Genomic DNA, 26,463 nt, shown 5'->3' on the forward strand with positions numbered 1-26,463 from the left:
TGGGAACCGCACAAGTGAAAAGCGAGAAGCGCCTGGTTACCCAAGATAGTTCTAGGGAGCAGAAAGGGACTTTGTTCTTTTAGGTAGTGTAGCTTTAAGGGACTGTGAGAATTGATTATACGCTTGCCAATCTCCCTTTGATGACTGGAACTGTGTCATTTATCTTTATATCCCCAGCGACAGATATAACCGACAATCAAATATTTGTTTAATTGAATTGAGTAAAAACTGCACGGGAATAAGGTCAGAAAAAAGAGACTGAAATAAGAGAGCCTTGGGTATCTGAAACTTTTACAGGATTTACTGCAAGATTAACTACAAAGGGAAAGGGACTTGAGCGGAGCACTATTTCAGATAAGGCGTCAGCAAACCAGAATTTGGAAGAAGCTAAACGCTGCCAGTCTAGGAGAGAAGTAATCAGAGTTCCTTATAAGTGAAAACCGATCAGGCAATAGGTTTGAACCACCGAGTGAAAAAGAAAGGCAGGAGAGATAGCGATACTCAGATTGGCAGAACTGAGGAGTGTCTAGGATCACAGAAACACCGAAGTCGGAGCCCAAGGGAGGGCTGAGCCCAGCGGGCTGGAGAGAGCCCCAGTCCAGGGGCCGGAGCGGAGAAGCTCGCTTTGAGCTCGTTTCTGAACAGAACTACCAGGAAGCCCTAAAAGATGTGCAGTTCGGGCTGGTATTTTGGCGTGATAACTTCCGTGTGTGTGCGTGTGTGTGTGCAACAAAGCGCGCCGCCCTAGGACTTCCGCGTGGGAGGGAGATTGGAGCACAGCCCGCCCGCGCCCGTCCCCACCGTGAGGGAACCCGCGCTCCCCGCCCAGGCCGGCCTCCACCCGGCGGGCCGGGGCGGGCTGGGGGCGGGGCCGCGCTGGAGCTATCGCAGCCCCACAGGCCGCCTCCGCCGCAGAGCCCGCCCCACGCCCCGAGACTACATTTCCCAGCAAGCCCCGGGCCGCCCGCGCGCCGCAGTTGACCCATTTCCCGGCCCGTCCCGGGCTCGGCCGGCCCCCGCGCCTAGGCTGCTCCCTGCTGACTGGGGTGTGGGCGGGGAGCGGCGGAGGGAGGAGGAGGCGCTGCTGGCCGCCGCCGTTGCCGCCGCTGCTGGCTGCCTGGGCAGCTCCCCGGGTTTCTGCGGCCGCCATGGATGAGCAGGCGGGTCCCGGCGTGTTCTTCAGCAACAACCACCCGGGCGCCGGCGGTGCCAAGGGTCTCGGGCCTCTGGCGGAGGCTGCCGCGGCCGGCGACGGGGCGGCTGCAGCGGGGGCGGCCCGAGCCCAGTACAGCCTCCCGGGGATCCTGCACTTCCTGCAGCACGAGTGGGCCCGCTTCGAGGTGGAGAGAGCCCAGTGGGAGGTGGAGCGGGCGGAGCTGCAGGTAAAGACCCTCCCGGCCGGGCCCTCTTCATCCCGCCTCTTCGCTCCCTTCCGCCCCGCCCCCGACCCCTCCCCCCCCCCCCCCCCCCAGCCCTCGCTGCTTCCCTCCCGGCTTGCTCCCGCCCATCCCACCCAGAACCTCGTCCCCTTCCCCCTTCACCTTTGCCTTTCGCTGACCCCACTTCCTCGACCCGGGTTCTCACTCCCGCCCGTGCTGCGTTGTTTACCCTCCCCGCTCCTTTTCGTCTACACCTTCCCACTCTTAACTCTCAGTCTCATTTCAGCTCTCTTGCCATCCCACGTTTTAGGTCTTCTCTTTCAGTTTACTAATTGGGCTGACAGTTTTGAGAGAAGCCGAGTAGATCATGCGCTGTCCTAGTGAGTCCTGTCTTAGGTCTAGAGACGTACCCCGCAAAAGGTATTGGCAGTGGACTCCTCTCTCTGAAAGGAAGGCGATCAAAGAAGACAACAGAAGTTGTGTTCGTGAGGCCTTGACTTCAGGCAAGAAGCTGATGTTGGGCGAAAGTGTTACTAGGAATATCAGCACCCTTTTTATATATGTAAATGTTTCTTCCCTTCCCTCTCCCCCTCCCGCGTTTCTTTTAGGTATTTCAGATTCATGGATTTTTGAATGAGGGACCTAGATGAGCACAGTCAGATGATGGTTCAGAGATGGTTTCCTGTTGTCAGAAACTACAACTTCCCAAGGGTTAATTTTATGTGCATTGTTTTGTGAGATTGACTTGTACTTTGAAAGGAGCTAAAAAGAGCTTTAAAGTTGGTTACATTTCCCTGCATAATCTACAAGATAAAGTATATCCAGGGAGGAGCTATTGTGGGCTCTTAGGAGAATGAAAGTGAGGCTGATACTTTACAGGCCATTCTGAATTGGTAAGTAGGTTTCAGTGGCTGGTCTTGAAACTTCCAAGGCAGACACCAATTTCACAGGGAATTTAAAGAACTGAGTGGCATTCCTTTTCTGTTTTACTGGCTAATCCTGTGTGTTTAGGAAATCTCAATAAGGTTTTGGTTGGTGAAACACTTGGGAGTTAAAATGCTACCCAATGTATCGCTTTTTTTGGTAACATGTATTTTCTTGGGCACTTAAAAAGAAAAGGAGAAATCTGTTAAATAAAATCATGTGCTGGAACAGGCTGCTTTGGTGTGGTGGAAGGGCCTGTGGAAAGAGCAAGCAGACAGGGTTATGCTACTGGCTGTGTTTGGCTGCTAGCTCTGTGACCTTGAGGAAATTCTTTAACCTCTCTGAACTTCAGTTTCATTTATTTATTCAGCACATCTGTTGAGTGCCAGCTTTGTGCCTCTAGGCCCTGGGATTAACAAAGTTGACAGAACCTCTGCCCTCATAGAGTTTATGTTTTAGTCGGGAGGCAAACCATCAGCAAATGTACCTATGTGATATACTGACCCATAGTGGCAACTGCTATGAGAAAAATAAATCAGGGTACGGGAATAGAGTGTGATAGGGGCAGCTATTTTAGATGCGGTGGTCAGGAAAAACCTGTGGGAGGAGTTGAATGAAGCTGGGGGAGTGACCCATAGTTTCTAAGATTCCTTCTGATTCTTTGTTCTACAGTTATATGTTTATATTCTTTGGCAACTTTTTCATCCCTATTATTATGTTACTTTAGTATTTAATCTGTTGATATTTGTAATTTTTCTCATAAAGAATCTGACCATGTCTGTATAGTAACCAGCAGACCCAAATGTTTCATTTAAATTTATTAGTAATTCACCTTTTTAATAATGCATTCCATACATGAATTTCTAGATTTCCAAATTTCAAGGATGTGTTAAAGACAGGCTTTAACTTTAACACTGTACAGTTATGGAGAATGATTTTTGTATGTAGCTGCTTAAATTTTAATTTCTCTTCCAGTTTAGGGGATGTAAGATGTCACACTACTTTGGTCAAAAACAAGCAAGAAAACAATTCTTACATTCCTACCTGTGGAAGTTTGGGAATTTCCAGCTCATCTCACCCCTGCCCACTCCCATGTTTAAACTTTTCAGTTTACCTGTAACTGTTATCACTCTTCAGTTTTTTATTTATACACACACAGAGCCACATGTCACTGACAGAGACACATTCTGAGAAGTGTGCCATCAGGTAATTCAGTCGTGTGAACATCATGGAGGTACTTACACAAACCTGTATGGTGTAGCCTACTATACACCTAAGCTATATGGTACTAATCTTATAGGACCACTGTCGTATATGTGGTCCATCGTTGACAGAAACATCGTTATGGGATACTTGACTGTGTGTATATACAAACACACCCACCCACTCACCCCCCCCTTCTTTGGTTACTTTTGGCAAGTGTTAAACTTCAGGTAGGCTTCCCATTGGTGCTCATCATGTTAAGGGCACTACATTTTTACAGTATTTTCTGGTTTGTACTCAGATTAAGCATCTATGGAGAAACTTAAAAAATGTATCATATTTTCCAAACAGAACAATTATTATGTATTTTGGGGGGAGAGAGTTTGCAGGAATCTCCAGTCTTTGAGTCCCTTATTAGCATAATTGAAAATATATTTTTAAAATCATTTCTTTACATCAGCATCATTAAATTTTAACATATCCCTTCATTTTTCTTTTCCATTGGAATTTTTATAAAAAACAATAGGAAGTAAGAGTTGAGTGAATGATGATGAAATTTGGATCAGTTGGTGTCTTCCTTTTACTGTTTAAATCCGTTCTCAAGTCATTAACACCAAAGTCAACAAAAATTCCTTTAAGATTAACTCTAATTTGTCTCTTCAGGAACCTGTTGGTCCTGCTCTTTCAAGTTGCCAGGGCAGAGTTGTGAAAGACAATCCAAGCTCTCATCTACCTGACCTGCCATTACCACTTCCTCCCTCCTTCAGATCTTGGGAATAAGGACCTGGCCACATTGTGCCAAAAACTTAGTCATTTTTCCCTTCTTGCCCATCTTGGTTAACATAAGACTCTTTTTACTTCTAGTGATCTCCCTCCGCCTCACCACCACCATTCAGGTGAGAATAGGTAGTTCTTGGGCAAGTGAAAAGAATGGTCAAGGTTATTACTGAGCTTTATATTTATGGAAGGAATTGGAGACAGAATACTAGTCATAACATTTGAGAGAATTTTGTGTATGTGAAACCTTGGGCTAGATGACCTCAAAGAAACATCCAGTCTAGCTGGAATGATAGAACAAACAGAATGCAGAGGAATCAGGGTGTTTATCTTTGAGGGGTTTAAATTTTCTTAGACTAGCATACTAGAAAAGGGCTAGTAGTGAATGGGGAGAATAGCAGGAAGAAACAACTTTATGAGGTAATAAGAACCTGGGGCTCACTATTTGAAAATTGCTGACTTATGGGAAAAGAAGCATGTAAATAAAAGGTAAAAATTCTTGTCCCTAGATTTTGGGAGGGGGAGGGTGTGTGTGTGTGTGTGTGTGTGTAGTAGAGGAGGCTCCACTGTTTACCTGGAAATGCCAGAATTGTGTGAAAGAAGTGATATGATGGAGTAGCTCAGGGCATGTTGTGTGGAGGCTGTATGCTGGAGTGTGTATGAATCTAGATTTTGGCATTATTGATCCATATTTTCATTCAACAGTGATTCTCAAACACCTACTTCATTTCAGGTCCTGTTCTAGGCACTGGAGAAACAGTGATTGAAACAGATTGTGTCTTCTGAAGGTTAAGTTGTGGAGGAAGACAGACAGTAACAAATAAATACATACATAAAATGTTAGATGGTAATAAGTACCCTGATAAAGTGGGGTAAGTGGAATTTGGAGTGCTTGAGAGGGTGGAGTGGGAAAGAAAGTTTCAACTGATAAGATGCCATTTGAGCAAAGACCTGAAAAGGTGAAATCTGAAGCAGAAGTGTTCTAGGCAGAGGGAACAGTAGGGGAATGAAGCATCCTTGGGAACGTTTGAGAGATAATGAGGCTAGTGTGGTTGGAGTAGAGGAGAATGGAGGAAATGTGAGAGGTACTGGGTCCTGTGCATTGTAAGGACTTTAGATTTTACCTCAGCAGGATAGGCAGCTGTTGAAGTGCTTTGAGCAAAGGAGTGACACCATCTTTAAAAGGAATCCTTTGCAAGGATTCAGAATAGACCTGGAGGGAAGACAAGGGTAGAAGAATGAGGGAGTCTGATTGGGAGGCTGTCTTAATAATCCAGGCTGGAGATGAACTAGGTGGTAGTGATGAGATGAGTGAATGTGTGTTTTGATACTATTCAAAATATAATGGATTCTGAATACGTTTTTGAAGGTAGAACCAGCAAAATGTGCTGAAGGATAGGATGTGAGGCTTGAGGAAAAGGGGAGTCAAGTATGACAAAATTATTTTGACTGAGCGGCTCCGTAGGATTGTTGAGAAGATTTACTGAGCATTTAAATGGGCATGGTAAGCACTTAAGTGGCAGTGTATTTTTTTGTTATTATTATGACTGTTATTTACAATTACAGTGGAAAGCAACAGGGCATAAACCTGTATTTAAATCTTTGCTCTAAGACTTACTAGTATTTTATTTTATGCCAAAAATACACGTTTGCTGTAATTCTGACCTCTCAGAACCTTGGTTTCTTCATGTGTAAGGTGAGGGTAATAAACTACTTTGTGTGAATTAAGTGAGATACTTTAAAGTACCTAGCAGAGGCCTGGTACATAACACAAAGTAAGTGCTGAATAAATAAATGGTGGCAAGTGCATGATGTTAAATTTGTACTCTTTATTTATCTCCTTGTCCCCAGAGAAAAGCGTAATCTTCAGTCATGAACTCTTCTAAGGCTAGAGCATGTAAGTGCCATTCTGTCACCATGCAGTCTAATATTCTGGGTCTGATGGTGGCACTAAGGAGTGAATTATTGCCTTTTGTGTCAGCCTCAAAACATTGATTATGTGCTTCAAATATATTGCTTTCCTTAATAACACATTGTGTGTCTGTTATCTTGGAATTTGTATCTTAGAAAAGTATAAGTTTTTCTGAATGTGTTTATCTTAACCTCACATGACTTCTTGGGTAACAAATTGTATACATTTACTAACCACTGTATAAAACTAATCTTTGGTTTTATGTGTCTCTTTAAACCACTTCCTTTAAACTTGGAGCAGGTGAACCCCATCGTGGTATGATATATTTTTGTAAACAGGTTAATATTTCATTCTATTCATATCCTTGATAATTTTATAATCTTTAATTGTATTTTGGAAAGATTATAGAAGTTTTACTCTTTTAAAACATGTCCTACTGTTTGTCACTTTAGTTCAGTGTTTCTCAGCTTTAGCTGCAATCTTAGGATAATCTGGGGGAACTTTTAAAAATATGCATTCCAATTAAATCAGAATCTTAGCAGTTAGGGCCCCTACTATTAGTATTTTTTTTTGAGCTCCCTAGTAGTGCTAATATTCAGCAAGGATTGAGAACCACTGCTTTAGTTTTTCTTTTCTGTTTTTACATGTATAGTTTGGTGATTTCAACACATATGTTATTATTCCACATAGGGATGGCTTTTTATAGAATTTGGGAATATAATTTCTATGTTTCTGTTGTTCTTTCTGATGACAGCTAGCATTTTATTTTTAGCCAGTAGAATATTATAATTTGAATCACCTCCCTCAGACTGAGAGATATAATGATGAATAATCTTTGAGCTGGAATGAACTTTGGAAATAATCATCTACAACCTTCATTTGCAGGTAAAGTGAGGCCCAAAGAGAGGTTAAATGACCAAGAATGAAATAGGTTTTGTATAAGCTCTGTCACTTAAGTCTCCAGATACTTTCACAGTTTTTTTAAAGCTCTTTTAAATACATTATCTTGCTTAATCGTTACAACCTTCTGAGATAATCACAGTCACACTAATCCTTGCTTATCATTTTTGTTTTTATTTAAAACAACAGATATATAGATTTTACTGTGTTCTACTGTTTTTTAGCTGATTTTATTGGCTACATTTAAGATTTTCTCTTGACTTTGGTGTTCTGAAGTTTCATTATGATGTGTCAGGATAGAAATTTTTAAAATTTTATTTGTCACTTTATTAGGCTTTGAATCTGTGGATTGACATCTCATTAATTCTGTAAAATTCTTGGTCATTCTGTCTTTAGATTTCTCCTCTATCTTGTTCTCTTTTCCTTTTGGGTCTCTGATTATATGTATCTTAGGCCTTCTTTATCTGCTCCATATTTTCCATCTTTTTATCTCGACCTGCTTTACTCTGGATAGTTTATTCTGGATAATTCTGATTTATCTTCTAGTCCATTAATTTTCTCTTAAGTTGAATCTGATCTTTTAAAGCTATCCAGTGAGTTTTTAATTTTGGTTATTGTTGGAGTTCAATTTGGTTCTTTTTAAAATCTGCTGGGTCTTTTCTTAATAGTTTCTTGTTCCGTGCAGATATTTTCAGGGATTCTTTTATTCTCTAAACTTTGTAAGTATACAGGTTTCCCCTGCTATCTGAAAGCAGGACATTTCTATGAAACTTTTTGTAAGCTGAAATGGTGTAAAATGAAGTAATTACCATTCATTTATATGGGAAAGATTTTTGAGCATTCCCAGACCCGAAAAATAACCTATCAAAAAAAATCAAGGTAAAGCACAAATGCTCACAGACACAGTTCAAAGTTAGGGTGGCTTAATGATGAGATGCTCCTGGGAAAGGAGCGTGGCAGCGCCGCTCTCGCTGCTTGGGGCTTCTCGCTGCTCAGGGGTACACGCTGCCTTTGGTAAGGACTTACTGCAAAACAAACGCTGAATGCTATTTTCGCTTTTCCTCAAAGCAAAAATCCTCTTGGGATTTGTTTTGGTTTAGGAAAACAGGTACTGATGTAGATCTTTCGTAAAAGCGAAGTGGTGTAAAGCAAACTTTCCGATAGCGGGGAAAACCTCTAGTTATTTTATAGTTGGTGTCTCTGTTCTTCCTATATGTGAGATGTTGGAGGTCTCTGTTTGTGATCTCTTGTTTTTGTTGGTTCGTGCTCATGATAACTTATTTCTTTGTTTACGTAATTACTGCTCACTGTCCTTGAAAAAGTCTAAGACTAATCTGAGGAGTCAAATAAAGGGATCTTCAGAATGTTTTTCCTTTGGTTCTGGTAGGTTTTTGGAGGCATTACCAGTCCAGAACCACTGTAAGACAAACTCATTGTTTGAGGTTTTGGAGCGCTCAACTGATGCAGATGTGATTGTCAATGTATTTGATGGCCAGTATACTTCTGCTTCACGTTTGTCTTAAAGTTATAAGCCCTTTAGGGTTTTAGCTGAATGTGGGCATGTCACCTATTAGTCCTTCCGCTCTGAGTGGTCCTGGTCTTTGATTTTTGCTCTTTGGGTTCTGCAAGGCTGTTTAAACCAAAATTCAGGTTTGTTCTGGGTGGCAGTACCCAAAGGGCAAAAGTGGCTTTTGTTCCCTTGCTTCACTGGGTTCCCATTTTCCCTTCAATTTTGGACAAATAATTCCTTCCTTCCTGTCAGCTTTGCTTTTTAAGATGAGTGTAAGATTATTTTATCTAGAAGTTTTAGCTGTTTCAGTAGGAGAGTTACTTCAGGGCACTATTACTAGAAACTGAATTCTCTTATCTTACTTTCAAAAACTGACAAATAAGAATGGCTCCAGTTATCTGGGGAGAAATATCACTGGTAACACTTTTTTATTAAGAGTTGTACATATTTAGCTCTAAACTTTATTTGCTATCTACATCTACTTTTGTTTGAATTCCAGTGGTATGGAAGCTTTTCTCCAAAATCTTGCTAATTCAGGCAGAATTTGAAACGAACCTCTTTACTAGTCAGTCTTTGAAAGGTGTTTGAAAGTCCAAATAATCTGGACTGATTTCCCTTTGTCAGCCTACTATCTGCTTGATGTCAGTTATACTTTTTTATTTATGAATATTATTAGTGGCATCCATGTTTCAATTCTGGGCCATTAGAAATAAGCTTGCCCTTGGGACTTTGGAGTTTCTTGCTTTGGTGGTCAATTTGACAAAACAATCTGTTGCCCATCATAATTTGGCAGTGAAAAGTGTGGGCTTTAGTTCTATCACTTCTGATTTATAATTTTTCTGGGCCTCATTTTTATTTGTAAATTGTGGATGATAGTATGCCCACCAAGCTGAGTAGTAGTAAGGTTTTGAAAAGATAAGGTATGTGACCCATAATAGGTGTCCAGTAAGTGATTTGTGCTTGTTGCTTAAGATTTCTGTGGACAGAATGCATTTGATTGTATTACTTATTTAAATCAAGTTTTGGAAGCCAAGAATTAGCTTAAGTGATCCATTTGGCATATTAGCTATCTACATTCTCTTTCCCCGTTAATGATGGTTTAAGGACAATAAACTGATAGTGTTGGAAGTAGAGGGCAGGCCAGAGATGGCAGTAGTAGGTGGTTATCTCTTGTAAGCATTGAAGACTGGAAATAGTAATAGAGGAAAACTTGGAGACTGGAGAGAAACCTGAGGCAAGAGAGAGAATTGAGGAAGTAGGTGGAAGACAAGAGACAGAGAGGGAAGCAGAGGCAGACAGGAGGGAGAAACTGCACACATTAATCTGTTCTTAATTCCGAAAGGATGTATTATCTGTAGTCTTCATTTTAGCACTTGTAATTGTAGAATTCTAGGACTGACAGGGATAGACACACACACATCCTGTCCTCGCCGCCCCCCCACATCTCTACTCTCAATTTTCTCTCCCTTTCATTAGACTAAGAATGTTTTACCTCCTGAGGGACCTTAGAACTTAAGTACTTGTTTCGTTCTGTTTTATCAGTTAGCGCCAGAGAGATGAAGTGATTTGTCTTAGATCACTCTGTGAGTTGGTGTGGATTTAGTTTAGAAGCCAGGAGTCCTAGTACCCAGGCCGGGGTATTGTTCTCCATACCGCATCATTTCCTTTTATTGGTCCCTCCCTTTGTGTAGCTTCTGAAGTAGCCAAGTGAATTCTATTTAGATGATTAAGTATGCTTTGAATAGCTGTTATAATTTAAAGTAAATTCTTCTAGCTTCACATTTTTCTTCGTGTAGAATAACTTAGTGAAACAATTATATTGTACGGGGTTCAGGGAAGTCTTTAATAATTTGTGTTCCTCAACAGTGTTGAACAATGTATCACTCTAGTTTCTTTTAATAATTTTATTTATTTTTGTGTAGGGGATACTGAAGTAAAATATTTATCTCTTTTTTTAAAAAATCTGAAAATTTGAATCTTTTTCAGCTTTCTCTGAGGGTAGCCTAATTAAGTTCTGTATATATTTTTAATATAGTTTGTATATTGATCATTTATCAAATTTTGTGTAGTGCTTTGGTTATTAGGTTATTCTTAGCCTGTTTTACATATGCTGTATTTGAACAGAATATGTCAGCAATGTATTTGTTCTCATGCAGTAAGGTATTTGTAAAAGTAAAATCACTTTCTTTGCCACACTTAATGCTGTTTAACCTTTTTTATAAAAGTATGTTATCTCAACATGACGGAATATTAGAGAATACTGATGTATAAGACTGGAAATTTATTGTAGAGTTGGCTGGAAGCTGTAAGGCACAAGGAAAAATGAGTAGTTTTTTTTTTTTGCGGGTGGGAGAGATAAGATGAGAAAAATAAGGGACTAGAAGACCTGGAATTAAGGTGAGCTTTGGGAAATAATTGAATAAGCTTGGGTGGAATAGATATTTTGGATGTGGCTAATAGGTTCTTGGCATAACTGCACTATAGAGAGCCAAGGAAAGGGCCAGGGAGAGTCTTTCATTACTGTACACACAGGTTCCATTAGCACTCATTTACATGTGACAGAAATTGGATCCAATACCAGTATATCTAGTTAGGAGAAATAAATATGATGTCACATTCCATAAGGGTGATGCCAGTTTCACCTGATGGAAAATTACAGCCTACCCTGTGACTTGCTCTCAATTTTTTCTGTTTATACTTCCTAAATGAGAAGGTTAAGCAGTGAGCAAAAGAGCCTAAATTATAGGCACAGCCAAAGCCTGCTCCGAGGAATGTGGATTCACATACAGCTACAAGGGAACCAGGAGAAGCCTGGGGATTTGGGTCAGCACGCTTAATGAACTTGAGAGAGTAGGGTTAGTTGGGGAAGATGGTACCATGGTCCCAGTACTTGAACCCAGTACTATGTCTGTTATTTTCTTTCTTTCTTTTCTTCTTTACCCTCCAAAATTAACAATAGTTTCATTTGTTGAGCACTTACCATGTGTGAGGTACAGTGCAGAGCACTTTACATATATAATCTATTTTAATCTTTGCAAAACTATATGTAGTAAGTATTAATAATTATTCCCTACTTCATAAATGAGGAGAAGGGTTAAATAATTTCCCATAAGAAGCATTTGAGTGATGGACCTTGACATGGTAAATAGAAGGAAATATTTTGACATTTTTCTTGTTCTCTCATGCATCTGGGTCAGTGTGCAGGGCTGGGATGTTTTCCTCTCCCTTGTCTGTCAGGTAAATTTCTAATCCTCTTCCAAGTTTCAGTTTACTTTCTTTGAGAAACCTCTCTGACCTCCAGACACAAAGAAGCTTCATGTACCCCTAACAAGTTGTATATATGAGACAGAAGCATTGTTGTCCAGCACCATCCATTCTGGTGGTTGGGAAGGTAATCTGAAAAGATGGTTAAAATGATAGTTAAATAATTAAAGTTAAAATATGTAAACGCATAGTCATTTGCCAGTGTAAGACCAAGCCTATGCACCCTTTACTTTTTTTTTAGAATGCTGATTGGGGTTCTCTGTTGTCTTTCTTGAATAAGGTACAATTATAATGTATTGTTTGTGATTTCTGGTTTTGGTTTTCCTTGAGTAAAGCACACTGAGTGCACAATTCTAAATTTTTATGACTTTTTCCCAGTCTTGTACAGTTGTTTCTCCCACATCTAATTTATCAGCAATATTTTTAGTAGATCTCTTTTATTGTCTTGTCTTTCCAAAGCATTCAATTTAGTCTTTCTTTTCGCACTCATATTTTATTGGCTTATAGATATTTAATTGAGTTGTTTAATCAAAGTAACAAGTGCAACTGACATAAACAGGTTTGGGAGGAAACCCAGCTGACTCTTGATGAGCTTATACAACTCTGCTGTGGTAACTGAAGTGTATGGGTGAACTATAAAGAAGAGCATAGTCTAGGTGTGAATATTCAAAACGCCCTGGGCTTTGGGCAGTGTTTTACAAAGGGACTAGAGACTACTGGTTAATCCATAGGTTTGGATAGGAGATGAGAACTTCTGTATCTCAATTGTACCACCTATATCTCATACTTTGTGTTTTCTCACTAGATTCTGAGTCACTTAAGGGTGTTTTTACTTCTCTAATGTCTAGCAATGACTGGCACATAGTAGCTGCTTAATAGATGGTTCTTAAGTGAATGAATCACATATTATGCTACATTGTAACTGAATATGTACTAAATATATGTGTCTATATATGTATATCCTGTCTCCCAGCTACACTATGTCCTTAAGGGCAGGTCCTGTGTCACAACATCTTTTCATATTTACAGTGTATATCATAAATTTAGTGAGTGTACAATGTATGTTGGTATATAAGGAGCCGTGTCTTTGTCTCTCTTGCTGCTAGCTAGTTCTGCCTGATGACTTCTACTGGAAAGAGCCTTTTAGAGCCAGTAGTATCTGCATTCTATTGTGTAGAGCATTTCCTGGGCCCTGCCAAGTCATTCTGACGGAGCTCATTTCAGGGATGCCGCTGGCTTCATAATGGCAGGTTGATGTTAGCTGCAGCAAGCGGTGCTTGGGTTTTGGACGTTGTAACTGTAGGTTTGTTTTCTTTTCCCTTTGTGTGTTAAGCACTGACTGCCAGGAAATGTCTTTGGCATCATGTCCTGAAAAGTCTTTACAATCAGCAGAGTTGTGTAACTTTTTTTTAAAGCCCATACCTTCAAATTTTATGCACATTTCCTATTCCTTCTAAATAGGTCACATATTAAATATTTTTTCTTTGGAGATAAACCTTATTTTAAATAAAATATCTAATTGTTATTACTTTGCATTCTACTTTTCTGATTTTGTTTATAGTTGCATTACCAATGTATTAATAATTTTAAACCTTTTTGAACTCTGCTTCTTTAAATAATAAAATAGAAATGCCTCAGTTATCCAGAATTTAGAGTGAAAAATTCTGATTTTCTAATCACTGAGCCTGCTTCTTTTCGTCAAAAATTAAAGTTTAGTTTTCCAGATCTTTATAGCTAGCCAAGTAAATGAGAATAAGCCAAAAAGATGGAAATACCAAAGTTGCCAAAGCCTCATAGAAAATATGTCATGGCTTGAAAAAAATTCTATGCTTTAGCTTGCAGGGCTTTTGTTTGGGGTATTAGGCACTTACTGAATACCTGGTATTCTCCTAGGCAATGGAGATGGAGTGGTGAACAGGCAGATATGGTTCCAGTTCAATCAAACAATTATTCTTAATTTTAGATAGACCCATGTCCATTATGCCAATGGTATCCGCTTTGGCAGTGCCATTTTAGTTTTCTCCATTTAAAAACCAACCAGACCAAAAGTAACAACAAAAGAAGCTCTTTTCTCAGCTCTCTTATCCATTAAAACTGTTGCCCTATCCTTTGTTCTCTTTCCTTTCTCTGTAAGGACCACATTTAGTACCTTCAGGTTTTTGCTAGTTTCATCTTTTTCTCTCTTAGTTTCTCTGTTCTCTTTCTCAGGTTATTCGTTTCTCAATCTCTTATAATCTTGCTTCCAATCCTCCATTCAGATACTTGTTTGCTAGATTATACTTTTTTTTCCCCAGTAGCTACCCTTTGATTTAAATCCTCCCACTCCAATTGACTCCTTTTGTTTAGATGCCTTATAAAATTACATCTCTATCTAGTCCTGATCCTTTTCCATATTAAAATTCGACACGTCTAATTTCTTGCTAATGTCTTCACCTGGATGATGTGCTATCACTTAAAACTCACTCAGCTTTTCTAAAGTCTTTCTCCCAAACCAAGTTGCCCTTCCCCCCATACCCAGCCTTTAGTTTACCCTTTCTAGACACCTAGATTCAGGTTTCATTCAATATTTCACTCCTTTGTCCTCACTTTCCCAGCCATGAATCTGGTTTTATAAACTCTATGTAATATTTTAAATCCATTTTTAATCATTTAATTCCTAATACGTTTGTTATTCAGACCCTCATCACCTTGTATCTGGGTGACTGCAGTAGGGGCCTTTCTAATTTTTACCTCTGATCTCTCCCTTGACCAAAGTATTCTGTATAATACTAGCTTCTAAAAATACTGATTTGTTCCAGACATTCTTTTTTTATTTTTTATTTTTGCCTATAGTAGGTTTCAAATCTCTCCATGATTAGAGTGTTTATATTTACTACCTATTAGGGTACTCTTTCTGAACCAAAATAGTGTAATCTTGCTATTACATCAGCTATGTCTACTTTTTTTTTTTTTAAATCATTTCTCAAAGAGCAATGTCATTCTGGAATGTCTTTCCCCCACCATGTAGTTTGTATTACTCCCTCAGATTTGTATGTTCTTTGTTCAGATTTAGCTTCAGTCCCATTTCCAACATGAAGAGTTTTTGGATATCTTTAGTTTTTAGTGATTGTTCCTTTTTTAGTACTTGCTTTGTTATTTGGCACTTAGACACTGTTTACTTGCTTTTTATGAATCTGTTCAATTAATTTAACAAATATTTATTGGGCATCTGCCACAAGTAAGTGACTGTTCTTGCCATTGGGGATATAGCAGTCAATAACATAGACAGTCTTGTCCTCTTGGAGCTCTAGCAACTTCCTCTGTAGCTTAAAAAAAAAAGAAAGATTTCTGGCATCTGTCACAGTAGGTGTTAATAATGATGATGTTAAAATTGAGTTTAAATTTGCAAGAAGGAGCCCCTGACTAATAATGCAAGGAAAAATCCCCACCTTGTTTCTGACCAAAATACACTGATAACTATAGAGAAAAGAATAATTATTCTAGAGGATGAGTATATCTTTTGGAAGGTGGCTGTTGTCTCGGATTCAGTAATGGATTTTTAAAACTTTGTCCAAGTAATACTGCCTTGGAAGGTATTAGTTCAACTATATACCGTTAGTCTCCCATGAAAAAGATGCAAATAAGCAGAATGTAAACAAGTAGAAATCTTAAAAAAAAAGAAACAATTCATTGTCTTGAGATCACTACTCATTCCGTTCTATTTTCCCCCTGTCATCTTTAGTTCCTTCTAATCACAGAATGTTAAACTCTTTCAATGTATAGTTGAGGGAATTTAGGCTCAGAAAAGTCAATTAACTTGAATAAGATCACATAGATCAGTGAGAGAACCAAGAGTAGGAATCTTCCAACTTCCACATCAGAGAACACTGGCTTTTCGTACAATGCAGTTTAGTAATCGATCTGTATCGTTGTGGTCCTGCGTTATCAAGAAAAATTATGTTCACTGTCTTTTTTTTTTTTTTTTGAAATGAAAGCAGGAATTTGTTGATCTGTAAAATTCAGTATACTTCAAAGCATAATGACTTAATTTATCTTGAAAAGTTTTTATATGTGTCTCATAAATCTTTCCTATTTTCCCCACTCTGTGTTCTCTTTTGTTTTCTCTTCAGACCATATGAATAAAAATGGTTACTTTGACATTATGACCTAGTTTTTTATATTAATTTTTTTATTGGGAATTGAGTGCGTTATGATAGTTGAAAATCAGATAGTTATTAACAAAAGCTTGTTTTAGTAAAACTTGACTTCCCTAGTTAAGGAATCTATTTATATTGATTTTTTTAAAAATGTTTTTGTAAGTTTGCTGTAACGCGAATTAGAGAAGAGATTTAGAGCATGAATCAGTGACTAGAAACCGCAAATTTTTCTACAAAAAAGAAACAGTTTTCTTACCTAATTCAGAGTTAGATTTAGATTTTATTTTTAGAAACTGTCTAAATTTTATATTTAGCAAGCAATGTTAAAGAAAACCAGAGCTGGACAGTGGTTAAAGTGGTAAAAGCAGATTTTAATCAGAAACTATTGCAGTGGGGGGAAGAGACCTAAATAGAGAACTGGGCTCAATTCCAAATACAACAAGGAAAAGTGGGAATGTATAGCTTAGGGGGAGCCCAGGGGGCCGATGGATGGAGATTACTAAGAGGAAACATTAGGGGTAAGGAAGGATTCTGGCTTAACCAACCTGACAGAATTCTTGCTGAAGGCAGGCAGGATTGATAGATACTCCCTGGGGGATGGTGGGACATGAGGAATTTCATCAAATATCGAGTGTGATCAGACATTGAAGGCTGAGGATTCTTGCTGAAATTGGGCCATGTAAAGACAGGCATGGAAGTTCAAAGATTGGTCCTAGTCGAGCAGAGGGCTTAGAGGAGCCTGACTAAACTTTGGTCAAGAAGAGAATCTTTGTCAGAAGAAATGATTTATTTAAAATAAGAATAGATGTATATATAAAACACACAATATACAGAAAGATACAAAGTAGAATGCACCTTCCTCTCTGTAGTCCTTCTCACAAACCTGTTGCTTCGAGATAAATTTCACCAGCAGTTTAGTGTGTATCCTTTCAGAATTTTATGTCTATACACATGAACACACAGTTAGGTTTTTTGTTGAACTTGCGTTTATCTTGGCAATAATTTTATCTTTACATTTTAAGTTTTCCCAACTAAGATTTCTCTCTTTCCTTAAGTGGAGACATCTGTACTTAAAATACCTAGGAATAAACGTTAAGAATTTATGGATTTTATTGCTAGTGTGAGTAGGATTTTTTTCCTATTACATTTCTAACCGGTTGTTTCCAATGTGTGGGAAAGCTGTGCTTGAGTGTGCAAAGTCATCTAGTTGTCTTGCAGAAGTATTTTATTCTTTGTAACGTTTGGATGTTTCCAAGCGTAAATATTCCCAACATTTATACCTCTCTTTTTCTAATATTGCAGTCAACCTCAGAACTGTATAATATGATGGTGTTGCTAGAGTGTCTTTCTTTTGTTCCTTTAAAAAAACTTTTTAAAAAGTTTAAGTGGAAATTGTGTAACTTAAGTGTGGTATTTGTTGGTTTTTAAAAGTTACCATTCAGCATGTTAGACAAATTTCTTTCTTCTAGTTTCCTAAGAGTTGTTAGTAATAGATATTGAATTTTGTTGGTTGATTTTTGCATGAACTAAGGTAATGTGGTGTTTTTCTCATTTAATTTACTAGTGGAATAAACCTGGTTGTGGAATATTTTTCTTTCGATATACTGCTATTTGTACTTTGTTACTATTTTAAAGATTTTATTTTTCCCTTTTCTCCTCAAAGCCCCCTGGTGCATAGTTGCATATTTTTAGTTATGGGTCCTTCTAGTTGTGGCATGTGGGACACCACCTCAGCATGGCCTCACCCAGGATCTGAACTGGTGAAACCCTGGGCCGCCGAAGTGGAGTGTGCAAACTTAACCACTCAGCCACGGGGCCGGCCCCCTAATTTGTTAATATTTTATTTAGGATTTTTGCTTCTGCATTCTTAAATAAAGTCATTATTTTTGATAATCCTATAGGTGCAGAGTTAAGTTCTCATACTTTTCAATTCATGGCACATTATCATCATTGGTCTACATATGGTCCCTCTTTTGTTTAATTCACTTATCCATTTTTATCTCCATTCCTCCTATAGTCTCCTTCCATTTTTCTTTATATATCTTTGTAAAATGTTATTGTTTTTCCTGTACATGTATTTTTTTATTTCTAAAAATCAAATTGTATCATTTTCTCTTACTTTTTTTTTTTTTTGTAAGGATTGTCACCTGGGCTAACAACTCTTGCCAATCTTTTTTTTCTGCTTTATCTCCCCAAACCCTGCCTGTACACAGTTGTATATCTTAGTTGCAGACCCTTCTAGTTGTGGGATGTGGGAAGCCGCCTCAACGTGGCCTGACGAGCGGTGCCATGTCCGCGCCCAGGATCCGAACCCTGGGCCGCCGCAGCGGAACGCTCGAACTTAACCACTCGGCCACGGAGCCGGCCCCTCTTACTTTTTTTAAAGATCCATCTGTGATATTTTGTGTATGTTAAGTCCATTGCTTTTACCGTTTGAGAATTTCTTTGACATAGTAATGGACAGTGAAGTTGCTGCTTTGTTGGGTATATGTAAACTTAATTTAACTAAGTTGCCGATTACTTTCCAGAATGGCTGCCCTTGTCTGCATTTCTACTAGCAGTGCAGGATCACATATTGCTCTTAACACTTGGCGTTATCTAGAATTCTACTTCTTGCTAGTCTGATAAGTGTAAAGTTCTATCTCCTATTTGCATTCATTTACATTTTTCTGATTATCACTGAGATTAAGCATCTCTTTCTAAGTTTGTTAGCCTTTTGAGTTTCCTCTTGTCTAATTGCCTGTTCATATCCTTTGTAAGAGCACAAAATGTCTGTCTCTTCATTTATTGAGATCATTTTCTATCTATATTCACAGTAGGATTAGTTTTCTTTTTTTGTTGTTCTATAATTTATTTTGGGGAATGTTTCAGATTAGTGTTACAGTTTCAACAGGAAACAGAATAATAGTTTTACTTATTAAAGCTAAATGAATCTAATACTTGTAAGTAGGTTAAGGTGAAGTCATTGGGGTTTGTATTTATATTAGGAACATTACTTAGAATAACAGGCATCATTTTATGTAATGGATTTAATTTTAAAAGCCATATTTTCTGGATTTTATTGTCTTACATGTTAACAAAAGGAATGCACATACACACACGTAGCTACTTTAATTGTTCTAGGAAATGTTATGGGTTTGTGTGTATATGAAAACCAAGATTACCAAATATGTTTCTATTTAGAAATTCCAGCCTTGTGTTTCCTGCTGCCTACAGGGAGTGCCCAGCTTAATAGTAAAATCAGTAATATGTCAACTTACATTTCAGTCTTACCCTCCTTCCTTATAAGCTCTTTTCATTATATCCTTTTTGCCTTTGTATGTTATTTGTGAATAAGACAAAATATCTTAATAAAAATTTAGCTTCTCTATTTTCTTCAGATCTCTATTAGTGTACACATTTATGTTTTAAATACAATGGGTTTGTATATAATTGTTTTAACTATTTTGTGTCTTTATGTGATAATGAAATGAGTTAATAAAACACTCAGAACAATATAACAGGAAGAGCTCAATAAAAGTTAGCTTTTGTTAATTTTATATGTTTTCATATATTTATAATTGTAGTCCCTCTACTTATTTGCAGTAATTATGCAACCAAAACAGATGCTATTTTTTCTTATCTTTCTGTCTGTCTCTGTACACAGGAAAATTTAGAAGGGAATTCAGCAAACTGTTCACATTGGTTATCTCTGTGTAGCGGGATGAAGGTAAAGGAGTGGAGCTGTTGGTTTTTTCGTTATACATTTGTATAAAGTTTGGATTTTTTTCATTTTACAGTATTTCTAATGAGGAAGAAGAATTTTTTTTAAAAAGCAGTCAAAATATAGCTTATTGAACTACCCTATTTATGAGCATTTGGATGATTTTGTTGTAGGACAGTTGTCAATAATGGCAAAACAGTCAATAATTATCATAAGAGAAATATACATTAAAGCAATGAGGTAGCCTTTTCTCTATGAATTTTTAAAAATCAGTGATAACACCCAGTGCAAGAGGAGATGTGTTAAACTTTACTCTCATAGGTTGTTGTTGGTATTGCCCATTGGTCAGTAGCAGGAAACACAGTTACCCTTTTACCTAGTAATTCTAATTGTCACAGTCTGTCCCAGAGAAAGAAACAAAAAAGTGCCTTAGAGATCTATATGCATGAATAACATCGTTGGCACTTTATTTTGTAATAGTGAAAAATTGAAATCTAAATGTCAAAGTATAGTGAAATGAATATCAATTAGGAATGCTTTTGGCTGCAAGTAAACTCTGTTAACGGTGATATAACAAATAAAGATCTTATTTTTCTCACAAGTCTGGTGGTGGGTAGTCTCTTTCTGTGGCATAAGCTGGTTCAGTTGCTCAGCAATAAAGAGTTAAGCTTTTTCTATTCTCTTCTGCCATTTTTCACCCCCAGTGTGCTGGCCTATTGTCTTCCTCCTTGTTACCTTATGATTACAAGATTGTTATAGTTACAGACATCAAGACCCCAGTGAAAAGCAGCAGAAAGTTTTATTTGAGGGTTTTTTTGGAGTGAGTCTCCTTTATCAGTGAATGATAAACTTTCAAAGAATTACTTCTCCCCATCCCCGGCAAACACCTGCATATACCTCATTGGTCACATAGCCATGTCTGGCTTCAACAGAATCTGAGAAAGCAAACATTGGCTTTCCAGATTCTGCAATGCGAAGTTAAAGGTAGAAAGGGGTTGGAAACTTGTATTTTGAGTAGCTGCTCCACAAGACCTGATGTGGTTAAGTAGATGATGGGAAATTTTCTTGAAGATCTATAATAAACCCAATGAAAATGATGGTATAAAAATAGGAATAACACAAAATATTTGCATGACAAAAGTAAGCTATAAAATTTTGCACCATGATTCCATCTATGTAGAGAAATGAATTGAAAGGGAAATTAGAAGGAAATGATTCAAGTGATAAAAATAGAAGCAAAAATAGAGTGTGTCCGAACAGCTTTATACATTCCTTTTTTTTGGATGATGTAGAGGAAGGGATTGGTGTTCTCTTGGATTGTATTTCTAAAAGCAGAGTTATCAGACCATAGGGTATGTGTGTAGCTTTGTTAGCCCCCTTTTGCAAAAAACAAAACAAAACAAAAAAATCAACTAATCTGCATTACCACCAGCCATATAGAGAGATATCTGTAATTCATCTGCTTGTGAACATTGGGTTTTATCTTTTTAACTTAATTTTTAATTTAACATGATACATCTGAGCTGCCTTTTTTAAAATTAAAAAAAAAATCAAACTTACAGGAAAGTTCCAAGAAAAGTATAGAAAAATCTTCACCCAACTTCACCAATGGTTAATAGTTAAAGCTGTGATAATTTGTATTTTTTATTACTAGTTAGGCTCCATAGTTTTCCATGTAATGATATATCGTCTGTATAGTCTCATGGCTCTTCATCCATCTCTCATTTGTTTTTGAGTGGAATCTGGTTATTGTGTTGATTAATATTAACCTCTTTTTTTTTTAATACCTCTTTTTAAAGGTAAGCTTTTATTATTTCTCTCATTTATATTTTCTATTCTATTACTTTTCTTTTGGAGCATATCTTATCATAGTTCATTATGTAAAATGTCTTGCATTTGAGTATGTTTACTACATGTATTTAACTCTGTAATCATCTCTTCAGAAATTGAAAGGCTTATGCTATTTCTGTAAGATGTAAAAAAAATAATAATTGCTCCTTTTAAAAAAATAACAGTATTTTATGTAGATTATAAGCTCTATGAAAAAATGGACTGTGTCTCTGGCAAGGCTATCCCACCAGTGCTTAAGCACAGTTTTGTTACATGGTAAGCACTCAATAAATAAATGAATGGATGGATGTTGTTGCAGGATGTTGGTTAGAATATGAATGACTTCAAGTTCTTTTCTTTCAAAATGATTCCTTTTTTGTCCTAACAAGCACTAAGTCATGGTCTTTCCCTGGTATTGTATTACTTCTGGTTTAGCATACTTTTATTTGTTAAAATACTAGTTTGAATGACTTTCTGAAATCTCTGTCCTGTTCACTTTTATTGTGTTCAGTAAATGCTTACTGAATAGTGATTTTTGTGTCAGAAACTTTGCTAGGCTAGGCACAGTTTATATATATATTTTTTTATATACTTTTTTTTAACTTTTATTGAGTTAATGATAGGTTACAATCTTGTGAAATTTCAGTTGTACGTTATTGTCAGTCGTGTTGTAGGTGTACCTCTTCACCCTTTGTGCCCACCCCCCACCCCACCTTTCCCCTGGTAGCCATTAATCTGTCCTCTTTGTCTACATTTTTAAATTCCTCATATGAGTGGAGTCATACAGAGATTGTCCTTCTCTGTCTGGCTTATTTCACTTAACATAATTCTCTCAAGGTCCATCCATGTTGTTGCAAATGGGACGATTTTGTTCTTTTTTACGGCTGAGTAGTATTCCATTATATATATATATATACACCACATCTTCTTTTCCAATCATCTGGGCACTTAGGTTGCTTCCATGTAAATAATGCTGCAGTGAACATTGGGGTGCATGGGACTTTGGGATTGCTGACTTCAAGCTCTTTGGATAAATACCCAGTAGTGGGATAGCTGGATCGTATGATAGTTCTATTTTTAATTTTTTGAGGAATCTCCATACTGTTTTCCCTAGTGGCTGCACCAGTTTGCATTCCCACCAGCAGTGTATGAGGGTTCCTTTTTCTCCACAACCTCTCCAACATTTGTTATTATTAGTTTTAGTTATTTTTGTCATTCTAATGGGTGTAAGGTGATATCTTATTGTAGTTTTGATTTGCATTTCCCTGATGATCAGCGATGATGAACATCTTTTCATGTGCCTATTGGCCATCTGTATATCTTTTTTGGAGAAATATCTGTTCACGTCTCCTGCCCATTTTTTGATCCGGTTGTTTGATTTTTTGTTGTTAAGTTGTGTGAGTTCTTTATATATTATGGCTATTAAGCCTTTGTCAGATGTATGACTTGCAAATATTTTTTGTCAGTTAGTGGGTTGTTTTTTTGTTTCAATCCTGTTTTCATTTGTCTTGAAGAAGCTCTTCAAGTCCCATTTACATTGTCAAATATATCTTTTAATTTTTGTGTTTTTTGGTCAAAGTAATACGTGCGTACGGTTAAAGGCAAATAGTACTGAAGGGCTGATGATGAAAAACAGTTGTTTCCTGACGTGCCGTTCCCTGCCTCCAAGTGTAACTCCTTAGAATCAAATCATTTTTTTAAAATTCTTAACTGCCTTTTCTGTTATTTATTCATATTTAAAGCAGTATTATTATACTATTCCCTGTCAGTTTTAGATATCTACTAGCTTCATGTATGACACATGATGTCTGTGCTCAGGATCTGAACCAGCGAAACCCTGGGCCGATGAAGTGGAGCATGTGAACTTAACCACTTGGCTATGGGGCCAACCCCTTCACTAGCTTTTAAATACAGATTTGTGTGTGTTCAAACTTATCAAATAATTTCTCAGGCCCACACTCCCCCCTTTTAAACTAGTGATCTTATTCCTAGAGTTTCCTGTCTTGCTCTAATGTGGGCTACTTATTATTTAGGCCTGTGAGCCAGCTATTAGCTTAGAACTTTCTTTTACTTCCCTCCGTTGTTAGAAGTCCCATTTCCTGAATCCTATTTCTTCTTTTTAGTTTGTCCTTTATTTTAATGGTCTCATTACTCTCTTGAGAAAGGATATATGGGAAAAAACTATTTTGGAAATATATATTGCTGAAAGTGATTGATTGATAGAATTTTAGGTTGAATATAACCAGAATACATTGTTTCACTTTATTGTAGCTTCAATGTTATTCTGATTCTTGACTGTTTATATTTGCCCTATTTTTCCTCCCTTGAAAGTTTTTTATCCCTAGTGGTCTAAAGTTTCATGATGATTTGTTTGGTGTAAGTGATGGTGTTGTTTTGTAAATCGTGTTAGTGGAGGACTTGTTTCTGACCTTTAGTTCTGGAAAAATTTTTTGGGTAATTTCTTTGATATCCTCTTCTTAATTTTCCCTGGTCTTTCAGGAACTCCTATTTATTGGATTTTAGGCCTTTTGATTGATCCTATTGCTTTCTTGTCTTTGCCTGTCTATTTTCTCTTGCTCTATTTTGTGAGAGAATCCTTCACTTTATCTCTTGATATTTTATTTTGTTTTCCTATTTTGACTTTTATTTTTCAATTTCAAAGTTTTGTTTTCTAAACATTTTTATGGCATCCTTCTAGAGTTTTATAATTTTCTCTAAGTATATTTTCTTCTGTCCTTATTTAAATGAATACTACATTACATTAGTATTCATTTATTATTGTTTGTCATTATGAGTAAAATCTTTGTGTCTACTGTTAATAGCGTTACGAGAAAGAGAGATGTTATGGAGCAGTTGGAACAAGCCACGCATGGGAGGAAGGGTTACCATTATCTCTGTTCAGTTTTCTGCTTTATAAGGTTCAAAAACCTCATATTATTTCATCTTAAGTGCTTTAGATTCTGGGGAAATTGAACCTTATTAACCAAGCAACAAGAGATTAAATGCTAGTTTAAAATTTAGGGAGTGTTGCCCTTTCAGTGACCAGGATACTTAGAACATCCATCCAGGCAGTGCTATAGAGAACCTGGGAAATTAAGTTAATAATCAAAAAGCTAGTTTTGGTGAGCTTGGCTTGGAGCAAAGGAAGGAAAGGCTTGAGTCCATCTGGAAAACTTCATATGGAAAAGCCTGGTGAGCTATATTGTTGTAATTCTTGAGGGGTAACTATTTGCCCTCTCTTTGTAGAAAAAATAAAGGAGTGCTGCTGGCTTTGTGGATATATTTTATATCTCACTGCTTTGCTAAATTCATGTATGATCTTTTAATTTTTCTAATTTCCTTGGGTATTGTAGGTATACAGTCATTTCATTTACAAAAATCAATACTTTCTTCCTTTCCTTTAAGTATTCTTTTTTTCCTCTTGAATGTTCAAATAAACATTTTTACAAGCATTTTTTTATTACCATGTTAATGGAATTGGTGATGGGGCCATCTTGGATCTTTTGCCTCTCCTTTAAGTGTAGTTCTGACTTGGTTTTAGGTAGAAAAGAAACAGGCACTTTTAAAAGGTACCAAAACATACTAGACCCTTTTCTAAACATTTTGTGGTTTAATCTTTACAGTAACATTGTGAGTTTGGCTCTTATCCCTATTTTTAATAAAAAGGAAAACTTAGGTCAAATAATTTGCCACTAAGTGGCAAATGAGCTTTAAAAGCACTAGATGTAGAATTTTCTTGAATACCTTTTTGGAATCGTTGATTGCTATGTCATATTAAAGCTGTGAAGGAGTAATAAGATACATAATACTTATAAGATAGGTGTATGAAAGTGCTTTTGTAAGGCACAGTGGAAAAGCTATGTATTATCATTGCCTCTAATTAGTTTATCTGGGATGAGGTATGGGATATGATAGATTAGGTATTTGGTCTGCAGAAGCAACAGGAGGTCCCTGAATGGCTATGGAAGAAGAATGACAGTGCAGTGTACTCCTCTGCGATGTTTGTATTATTAAAAAAAAAGTGGGGGGGACCCGGCCCTGTGGCCGAGTGGTTAAGTTTGCACGCTCTGCTGCAGCAGCCCAGGGTTTCGCAGGTTCGAATTCTGGGCACAGATATGGCAGCACTCATCAGGCCACGTTGAGGCGGCGTCCCACATGGCACAGCTAGAAGGACCTGCACCTAAGATATAACTGTACCAGGGGGATTTGGGGAGATGAAGCAGAGCGGGGAAAAAAAAGTACCATAAAAAATTAAAAAAAAAAAACTCTGACACACTGAGAAAATAAAGATTTGTGCTGTTGCTTTTATTTTATTTTAGAAAAACAAAACATTGTTTTAGTTCAAATGTTTCTTGCAAGAAAAAGCATATTCTTTAAAAGGGTTTATTACCAGTAAATGGTTCTAGAAGGAAAACTAGGGAAAGAAAAAAACAAAGAAATATGTGTGAGCTAAGTCAATGAAAATAACACAGGCTATGATCATACACCTGAGGGCCATGAGCATGGTAATGAGTATTTGAACAATACTAGAAAGATACTTTGAATTTTAAGATTAATTTTCCAGAAGATAGGAAAAAAACAATGTTACCACCCAAAGGAACATAGTTAAGATAACCAAACACTGGAAAGATTAAGGAAAGCAGACTGTAAGAAACCTTTTCAAAGGCAGTACAGGTACAGCTAGACTGACCTATTTTGAATCTCAGCTTTTCCACTTCCTGGATAATTGGCCTTGAGCCCAGATAGTGTTTGTTATTTGCATTTATTTTCATAAATAAAACTGGTCCATAATATTTTTTCTAGTGATGTCAGATTTTAAAGTTATGAAAACTATTAATATTCTTTTTAAATGTTTTGGAGTATCATTATTTGCTGTTGTTAACTATTGTCCTCTCTCATGGGTTTCTATGGACTCTATTGCCAGT

General features: G+C 37.3%; 1 protein-coding gene across 2 annotated transcripts in view; it reads left to right on the top strand.

Annotated features, from left to right (window-relative positions):
- The first annotated feature begins 1,030 nt into the window (after window positions 1–1,030).
- Window positions 1,031–26,463, top strand: part of STRN (striatin) — a 101,447-nt gene continuing 76,014 nt past the window's right edge. The window contains exon 1 of one of the 2 annotated variants that reach the window (XM_046661222.1): window positions 1,031–1,382. In XM_046661222.1, coding sequence (XP_046517178.1) covers window positions 1,149–1,382 — 234 coding nt within the window. In that variant the 5' untranslated portion in view covers window positions 1,031–1,148. The remainder of the gene's footprint in view (window positions 1,383–26,463) is intronic. The other variant, XM_046661223.1, reaches the window with a different exon arrangement.

Source organism: Equus quagga, chromosome 5 (genome assembly GCF_021613505.1).
Source record: "Equus quagga isolate Etosha38 chromosome 5, UCLA_HA_Equagga_1.0, whole genome shotgun sequence".
Lineage (NCBI taxonomy): Eukaryota > Metazoa > Chordata > Mammalia > Perissodactyla > Equidae > Equus > Equus quagga.